At 37.2% G+C, this 9,668-nt stretch overlaps 2 protein-coding genes across 2 annotated transcripts; one reads left to right on the top strand and one right to left on the bottom strand.

Moving 5' to 3' along the window:
• Window positions 1–1,216: 1,216 nt before the first annotated feature.
• Window positions 1,217–5,717, bottom strand: LOC111341945 (uncharacterized). The gene has a single exon (XM_022948990.2). The coding sequence runs from the start codon at window positions 5,568–5,570 to the stop codon at window positions 4,776–4,778; it is 795 nt and encodes a 264-aa protein (XP_022804725.2). The 5' UTR covers window positions 5,571–5,717; the 3' UTR covers window positions 1,217–4,775.
• Window positions 5,718–8,202: 2,485 nt separating this feature from the next.
• On the top strand, window positions 8,203–9,373 carry LOC148729645 (adenosine receptor A3-like). The gene has a single exon (XM_088725557.1). It carries the CDS (start codon window positions 8,384–8,386, stop codon window positions 9,272–9,274), a length of 891 nt encoding a protein of 296 aa, XP_088581683.1. The 5' UTR covers window positions 8,203–8,383; the 3' UTR covers window positions 9,275–9,373.
• Window positions 9,374–9,668: the final 295 nt, after the last annotated feature.

A 9,668-nucleotide genomic window follows, 5' to 3' on the forward strand; every position in this document is an offset into this window, starting at 1 on the left:
TTGTCGATGATCGTTCGTGCTTTAGAATATCCTCTTCTACTGCAAAACGTGACAAATGTCAACGGTTTGCGCTAATTGATAATTATTTATTGATAGGAAGTTTCCAGAGAGCATTTTAATGAGTTCTATATCTCCGTGATCGTTCGAACTCACCTGAACGAGTTAGAAACTAGTAAAATGGAAAACACTGGCAACCTGCTTTATTGGTCCTGTGTGGTTAACTCTGCGTTGAACTCGTTCATATCTTACACAACCATCATGATAAACATTTTAACAATCCACGCAATGAGAAAAACGTCGGAATTGCCAAAGACTTTGAAAACATTGCTGCTGAGTCTTGCTGTGTCTGATCTTGGTCTTGGATTGGTGCAGCCTCTCCATGTTGTTACGATGGTCTCGTGTACCCCTGAGAAAGCACCTCTCGAAGACACGCAGAATGCACTTTCAAAAATCTTCCAGTTTTTGTATCGTTCCTTTTTATTTGCTTCGTTTCTGGGTGTTTCGGCTCTGGTGGCCGAGAGATTTTTAGCCGTTCACCTTTATCTTAGATATCGGGAACTAGTGACTTACAAGCGTGTTGTTGCTGTTTTTATAACATTATGGATTCTTAGTGCTTTGCTACCATTAATGGATTTCCTCCCGCTTGAAATTGTCAAAACAGTTATAGAGGCTGTTACTGGTGTTTGTTGTTTTATTTGCACTACAATTTTTTGTTGTAAAATTCATTTCGCTGTGCGGCGCCACACAAACCATATTCAAGCCCTTCAAACTTTACAAAACAATGAAATGGCGGTGAACTTTGCGAAGACAAGAAAATCGGCTTTGTGTACATTCTACTTTTTTTTGTTTTGTTATTTGCCTCAATATTGTGCGTTTATTTTAGGGTTTTTTTTCATTAATGGACCAAGTAGTATGTTTGAAATTTTTTTTATGTGCACCACAACCCTGGCGCATCTTAATTCATCGTTGAACCCTCTAATTTACTGCTGGAACATGAGACACATTCGAAAGTCTATCCTTTGCATATTAAGAAATGCTTTTACTCGTCAAAACTGAACTGCTAGAGCTCTAGCTAAGGATATTGTCAACTTTAAACGTTTTCTGCAAAATCTTTGTTTGTTTATTGTTTCTTTACACACGAAGTTTTTTATATCGATAAAAAGATGAGGAGGGTATAGACTGCCTGGGTTTTTCGAGGTTCTTGAGTTACATCGAGTTTTTCATATTTAATTTCAATTCAATTCAATTTATTTATTTGTTAGCAATACAATATTATCACAGTCCTAGGTGACCCGCAATTAGCAAGCTATTCTAGGCGGGCCACCCTTCTAAAACAAGTGCTGTCTCTGCTAATGATCACATACCGATACAATTAAACAAAGATAATCATTAAATAAAAATACAATTGTTAAATAAAATAAAATAAAATTAAGTCCGTTGAATAATTAAATAATCAATTGCAAAGTTATCAAGATATATAATACAATTGAACAAGACTTAAACGAAGAGTTACTTTATCAAGAGATATTTACAAATTTCTGAGCAGCGTATATCAACATTCATCTCCTCATTTTCCAAAAGTTTTAACAGGCGATTTTTAAGTTCACGCTTAAACGGGGTTCTGTTTTTAATACGAAGTTCTTTTGGGATGCTATTCCACAATCTTAAACCTATTCTAGCAAAAGAAAATAAAAGTTGGTTAGTTCTAGACGCTTTAACGTATAGATTAGCCGTTGCTGAGAATCTTGTGAAATGGTGATGAACCTGCTCGGAGTGGAGAAAGAGCATAGAAATATTAGACGGGGCACGGTGATTATCAATGTCATGCATCAAAGAGGAAACCAAATGAGAATAGAGCATAGTTATTGGTAAGATTCTGGAGTTAACAAATAGCGGGGCACTATGAGTTTTGCTATCCGCAAAATACATTAGTCGTAGAGCACGTTTTTGTAAAATGAGAACCTTATTTAAATGAGTGTTAGCAGCTTGTCCCCAGGCAATAAGACCATAAGAGATATAGGGTTCAATTAAGGAGCGGTAGATGTTAAGAAGTGTGGCAAATGGGACAAGATGTCTTAACCTGGCAATTATACCAATTCCTTTACTAACTTTAGATGAGATATAATCAATATGATACTTCCAAGAGAGGTTATTATCTATCAGAATTCCTAGATATTTCACAAAAGTTTTTTGTTCTAGAGATACACTTTTTTTAAGATCGTTATTATAAATTTTCAAGTGAACTATGTAGTCCAATTTGCGTTGGTAAGGATGGAAAATAACAAAGTTAGATTTACTAGTGTTAAGAGAAAGTTTGTTTGCGTCCAACCAGTCACCCACTTTTGCGAGTTCATCATTAACAACTTTTTCAAGATCCTTAAGATCTTTGTTTGAATAAAGCAAGTTAGTATTGTCAGCAAATAGGTAAAACTCAAAAATCTGGGAGCAACGGTAAATGTCGTTAACATAAATCAAAAAGAGAAGGGGGCCAAGTACAGACCCTTGAGGGACACCACAAACTATCTCTTCTATATTCGATAAGGTTGAACCAATTTGAGTCGACTGGTTCCTGTTCAACAAGTACGAAGAGAACCAGTTATTAATTATTCCTCTGACTCCATAATGATATAATTTGTGCAGTAAGATTGAGTGATCCACCGTATCAAATGCCTTTTTTAGGTCAATAAAAATACCACAAGAGAATAACTTTGCATCAATATTAGTTTGAATTTTGCTTAAGATATCTAAAATTGCATGTTGGGTTGAACACTTGTCTCTAAATCCATACTGAGAAGTAAAAAAGATACCATTTTTTTCGCAATGTGATTTAAGACGTTTAGCCATCAATTTCTCAAATAATCGATTGAAGACAGAAAGGAGGGAAATTGGGCGGTAATTACATGGATCAGTTTCGTCTCCCGATTTGTAGATAAGAATTACTTTGGCATGCTTCAAAAGATGGGGATAAATACCCGTTGAGATAGACTTATTCATCATGGCAGCTAAGAGTGAAGAAAGGATATGGCGCCCAGATTTTAGAAGATGAACCGGGCAAGAATATAGGCCATATACTTTATTACTGGGTATAGCCAAGATTTCCAAGTCCACCTCGGATGGAACGACGGGATCAAAAAAGAAAGACTTAAAGTGATTAGTGCCGACAAGGTAGTCCTGGAAATTTATCCTGGAAGGTGATATATTGCGTGCAAGCCGCGGTCCAATAGACGCAAAGTACTGATTAAAGATATTGGTTATTTCAGATGGATTTTGTGTTACTCCAGAGTTGTTAGAGCGTTGAAGGGCTGATACTGTTTTTTTGTTACGCTGTCTGTTCAATAGTTCATTAATCCCCTCCCACGTTTTTTTAACATTTCTTAGATTTGTAGTGAAGTAAGCTTCATAATACAGTCTTTTACTGAGACGAGAAAGACTAACAATTCTATTCCTATACAGCTTATATTTTGATTTATCTCCTGAGTAAAAAAGTCTATTCTTTATTTTGATAGATTTACGTAGGCCCTTAGTTATCCACGGTTTGGAAAATTGTTTAGCCTTGCGCCTAGATAAAATTTTGAGAGGAGCGTGTTTATTAATGAGCTTGTTAAATTTATTGTAAAAGGAAGAAAAGCATTTGTCTACAGATCCATATGTCATTGAGTTATCCCAATCAGTATCCGAGACATCATTAATAAAGCATTCTTCAGAGAAGTTGGAATAATCGCGAATTTTATGTTTAGCAGTAAAATTTTTTGGTATAAGACTGTGGATAAAACAAAATTGGGAGTAGTGATCACTAATGTCTGACACGATATTTCCACCTGAAATTTTATGATCAAATCTATTCAGAAATATATTATCAATGAGTGTGGCAGAATTATTGTAGACTCTAGATGGTTTATCAATTACCGGGAAGAACGAATAACATTGTAAAGATAACAAAAAATTTTGGGAGTAATCGGAAATTTCAGATTTGAGGAGATCAATATTGAAATCGCCCATAAGATAAACAACTTTATCAGAGGAGCTAAGTTTTTCTAAAGTAAAGTCAACATATTGGAGGAATTGTTCCGGATCATTATGCTGCCTATAAATCACTCCACAAACGATATTTTTACTCTTTAGGGATTCAATTTCGATCCATAAAGCCTGAAAAGCGTCTTTAGATGTTCTCTCCAGAACCTTATATTTCAAACAATTATTAATGTACATTCCAACACCTCCACATGATAGAGGTGTTGGGACATATTCAAACTGATAGTTTGGTATGCAGGCATTGAAATCTAGCCCAGATGAATTTGTAATTTTTGTTTCTGTAATACCGATTACACTGAATTGGTAGTCAAGTTCATCTAAAAGATGGACTTGAAAATTATCAATGTTTTTCCGCAAACTTCTTACGTTAGTATGAAGCATAGAGAAAGGACCTTGACTATCTGATTCCAACAAAGACTCTTTAAACATAGAAAAACTATAGGGTGAGAAATATTTACATCTAATTTGTTGCATGCTTAAGTTTCTGTCGGGATTTAATGTTGATTCGGTATTTAAGCGAAACAAATCTAAATCATAAATACTATGAAGTTTGTCTAAGTACTTCTTGGTCGGTAAGTCACTGTTGAGAATGTTATTAAACTGTCCATGAGCTCAAATAATATCAACATTCGCGTATGGAAGTTCGCTTAGGGTAGATTTAATTGTACAACGAACACGTTTCTCGCTAACACTCATACTTATTATCTAAAAACAGACAAACAAATCTACATCAACATGAATACTTAGCCTTCACGTCCATTCGTTAATCGGTGCAGGTCCGTGATATCCTTAATCTTGATGGCTCGAGACGTGGTATCTTTACGAAGATAAACAAGCGATCCCTTCGACCAGCAATATTGATAGTGAAACTGCTCCTTGAACCTCTTAGCTTCAAATAAAACCTTTTGCATCCTTGGCGTTAAATGGTCAAAAATTCTAACAGCGGAAAGGGAGGCACCGTCAGGTAAACCAACAGCAGATGGGGCAACTTTACTTGCATTTCTTTTATGATTCATGACATCATCTTTTGACAATCGTCTAATAAATCGACAAATGATTGGCCGCGGGCCGCCATTGTCATCGCTTCTTGTTGGGACTCGATGGGCTGTGTCAATGTCATGAATTGATACAGCAGATCCAATTGCCTTAAATAAACAATCACATAGCTCACTCGTAGAGGCCGAGGATTCATCTTGACTCAATTGAGGGACACCAACAATCTTAACATTATATTGATAACTGTACTCTTGAAATTCATCGATGCTCCTGGAAACTCTGTTAACTTCAACAGCAATCTCATCAAGCATGGCACCTAAGCGATCAAGTTCTTTACCAGCAGAGACCCTGAATCGCTCAAAGTCATCATATTCTTTACTCATGCATTCTAAGCTCTGCTCTACTTCGTCATTAGTCGCTGCAGGTTTTTTTGACTGCTCCAGCAGCATCTCCTTCATCTTAGCAATCTCATCCGCCATGACAGACAGTTGATCTTTAAGCTTACTGTTCTCTCTCTTGAGGCTAGCAACAGACTCAGGCATTCTTGAATCTCTCAGAAAGCAAAAAAAGAAAAACGATCGAGAAAAAAAGAAACGAAAAATTATCCAAACTTGATTAAGATTAGCGGAGCTCGTAAAGTAACGTCCGTCCTGACCAACTCACCGCTGACCAGTTACCTTTAGTAAAAGTTTAGTAAAAGCACTAAAAATTTAGTAAAAGCACAGGCGGCCCAAGCTCTCTGAGAACCACACAAGGAACACTGGACTGCCTGTGGTAAAAGTTATGTTTTAGTCCAGACCCGGTAAACTCTGCAAAACGCATTTGCTCTTCGTAGTCACTTTTAGAGACAGCTGATCTTCCGAGCTTTATTAAATTGCATTTGTTTAAGTCCTTTCTCCTCAGTTTGGGTTAAATTAGTGTAAAGCAGGGTTTTTTATATATCCATAGAAAACGAGGCAGTGTTGTAAAGGTAACTCGGTCCACTGATGAAATCAAACGTTAACAAATTTCTACTCAGAAATCGAGCTGGAATATCCTTCTCATTGAACTGGTAATTGGCATACAAGTATACAAGTCTTTGACCGCTATTGTCTGTTGAAAAGCAAAACATATGTATGCAATCTTCGGGTTAAAGGACGAAGCTCTGATGAGTTTGCCAGAGTAAGGTTATTTTGAGTCGAAGTCGAAGTCTTAATGAAAATTTTGTTACGTTTCAAGTAAGGGGGGAAACCGGAAAATGACATAAGTCTACGCATATTTATTCATCGCTCGCGAAAAGAGATAAAACATTTGAAGAAGTGTAACATCTTACTCGAGATGGCGGATGGCATTGGTTTCTTCTCGCTGGTTTTATTGACAGGAACCTGTCGAAAGCATTTTGATAAACAGGTTTAACTTAAGACGCAAGAGTTCTAGTTCTCTAGGGTACAAAGTCATCTTTACGAGTAATAAATAAGCTAAGCTCTTTGAAAATCGGAAACACTGAAAACCCGCTCTACTCATCCTGTAACGTTAATGCTGCATTGAACTTGTTCGATTGTTTCACAGCCATTATGATGAACATTTTAACGGTTTATTGACGAAAGTGGTCATTTCCACATTTTGCAGTAAGAAATAGAGGTCGAATATCCTACTCACTCATCTGGTCTTTGGCAGACAATTAGATTCGGTCCAAATCGAACTGTAATTTTTTATCATAGGATTTATTTCGCTGTGCGGCGCCACCCAAGCTTAATTCAAGCCTTTCGGGTCCATCAAGTTTCACAAAACAATGAAATGGCGGTGAACTGTACTGAAATGTACTGCTGAAAAATGAGACACATTTGGCAATCCATCATTTGCATGCTGCGAAATGTGATCATTCGTCAGAACTGAACTGTTAAAACTTAAGATGATATTATTGTAGACGTGCTTTCTGCCAAATGTTTATTTGTGCTTTGTTTTTTTATATCCAAAGTTTTTCATAGAGATTAAGAGCAGAGGAGCTTATAAACTGTCTGCGTGTTTTCGAGGTTCTTGTTTCTCTCTCTGTTATGGAGAGTTTTCTAGATGAAATTAAAGCTGTGAAAAATAGACTTTACATTTATTTTACTTTCATTCTGTCGGAAGTAGACACATTCAGTTTTTCCCTTCTTATTTGTTTTGCTCTAGAAGAACTTTTTTCTTGAAAACAAAAGGTTTTGGATTAAAATTCAACACCGGACCTCGGTAGAAACAGTCAATTTTAGAGACAGCTGATTTTCTGTACTTAATTGAAGTGCATTTTCTTACGTCCCTTTTTTGTTGTGCTAGATTATTGTAAATGAGGTTTTTTCCCATTTTTATAGATCTCTAGAAGATGAACATTGGTGTTTTTCAATGTCCGCTTCAACAGCGAAAAGTTACTGTTAAAGTTTTTTTGATTTCGATATTGGGTTTGTTTCGTATAATTGTCAAAACGTAGGTCTTGTCGCTTTTAACAGAGTAAACAAATTAAAGTTTTTGCCGATGGAACTTGAGCATTCGCGCCAAAGGGGAGTTATTATGTTTAATATGTTGTTCTCTTAATAGCTTCGTTTAAGTTATTCGCTACAGCTGTTATTCTAGACTGCCATAACTCGCGGAATTTTCGAATGTAAAGAGGTGTTTTTTATTTTTCTTTTCCAAAATTCCGCTTACTGAAAGTGACACGCCGCCGCCTCCTAAGTACAACCTCTATCTTTCTGACGAAAGGGAACATTTTACCACTTCTAAGTCTAAAGGTCGGCACACACGAGGGGACTAGTCCCTGCTACCGGTCCCCTCGTGTAAACCCTTCAAAGACTTGTCGCCGGGACTAGTCGCAGGGACTAGTCCCCTCGTGTGTGCCGACCTTAGTTTTTACCAAGTCTGATGACAAATTTTTTCTCGGATATGAGATCGATTTCTCCAATCACTGATATGCTAATTGACACATAATTTATATACTTTCGATGTGTATTAAATGGGAAAACGTGAAATGAATTGGCGAACGTTGTTTCGGCGGCTTAAACATCGACCATATGGGCCACAAATACATAACAGGAAAGTAGCTATTTATCAGTACAGTGAATAACGTCGGAAGAACACAGATAAAAAAGCACTTCAGCATGAGCACGCGTGTCTTTCGATTTCCTGGTTGGCACCGGAGAAAGCTGTCAAATGCATCAACTTATTCATAAGTCTCTGGTTTCCAACTACTTATTAATCCTGGCTTTTGCCAGAATTTATCATGAAGCTTTTCGAAGTAACTCTCCGTTAATTCACGATGAAGCCTGTTTGTTTCATGAAATCCATTTCTTCTGAGCGTACTTCGTGAACTTGCTGACAAATCAGCCTCCTGACTACCCGTTATAGAATGGGGAAAAGCGAAAGCCCGTATTACTCATCTTGTGTCACTAATTCCGTGTTGAACTGCTTCTTTTGCTACACATCCATTATGTTGAACATTTTGACGATCCATGCGATGAGGAAGACGTCAGCATTGCCAAAGACTTTGAAAACATTCCTACTGAGTCTCGCTGTTTCTGATCTTGGTGTTGGTTTGCTGGTGAAACCTGCTTATGTTGTAAGGCTGATTACTTGCGCTACTAGTGGAAACTTTATCTACCCCGAGCTAAATAATTTTACCTACATCACTGCCTTATTTTCGGATTTATTCTCGTGTGCGTCACTTTTCGGTGTTACTGCTCTGAGCACAGACAGATTTCTGGCCATTCACCTTCATCTCAGATATCAAGAACTTGTGACTCACAAGCGTGTTGTTGCTGCGGTGTTGATGATATGGACGTTTAGTTTCTTGTTTTCATTGCTGTTAATGCTGGATTATTTCTGGCTCAAATACGCTGGAAGAATCGTAGTCACTGTTACTTTTTGTTGTTGTATTATTTGTACAACAATCATTTATTTTAAAATATATTTAGCGGTGAGGCGCCACAGAAACGTAATCCAAGTGTTGCAACTAACACACGGGGGTGGAACGACAATGAACGCGGCCAGGTTGAGGAGGTCGGCTAGCAGTACCTTCTACATATACCTCGTGTTTTTGTTGTGTTATTTACCCTGGTACTGTGTCTATATTTGGGGTTTTTCTGCCGTTAAACAAACCACCAGATCTCGTACTAGTGTTATTTATACGTTAACGCTTTTGTTTTTCAATTCGTCTCTAAACCCTTTGGTATACTGCTGGAAAATGAGACACATTCGGCAATCTATCATTTGCATTCTTCGAAATATATTTCTTCGTTAAAACTGAAGAAACTTTTAAGGTAGCTATATAACAACCGAGCACTTCGGAGGCAATCTTCAAGTATTATGAATAGTTCGCAACGAAAGTAAACGAATGTGTTTCTCACAGTCGAGAAATTGTGAGTCACTGTAGTTTGCTTACAGGTCATATGTAAATGTAGACCTATATTTGTATTCAATTTGTCAGCTTAGACAGCTTAAGTTAATTGAAGTTATAACATGCAGATGTAATGTTTTTCTACCTCTTTTTCGTCGGAAGCAAAGGGTAATTTTCTTGTTACATGTATTGGTTTTAAAACAGAAGTACGAATACTACATTAGAGACTCCTAGTCGTTATGTTACAGGAACCGGAGTTGAGCGTCGGCCTGATGGGCCACGTGGCTCATAAACAGAC

This window comes from Stylophora pistillata, chromosome 6 (genome assembly GCF_964205215.1).
Source record: "Stylophora pistillata chromosome 6, jaStyPist1.2, whole genome shotgun sequence".
Classification (NCBI taxonomy): Eukaryota; Metazoa; Cnidaria; class Anthozoa; order Scleractinia; family Pocilloporidae; genus Stylophora; species Stylophora pistillata.

Coding starts and splice junctions, on each gene's coding strand:
- LOC111341945 (XM_022948990.2), bottom strand. CDS start 5,570: ATGCCTGAGTCTGTTGCTAGCCTCAAGAGAGAGAACAGTAAGCTTAAA.
- LOC148729645 (XM_088725557.1), top strand. CDS start 8,384: ATGGGGAAAAGCGAAAGCCCGTATTACTCATCTTGTGTCACTAATTCC.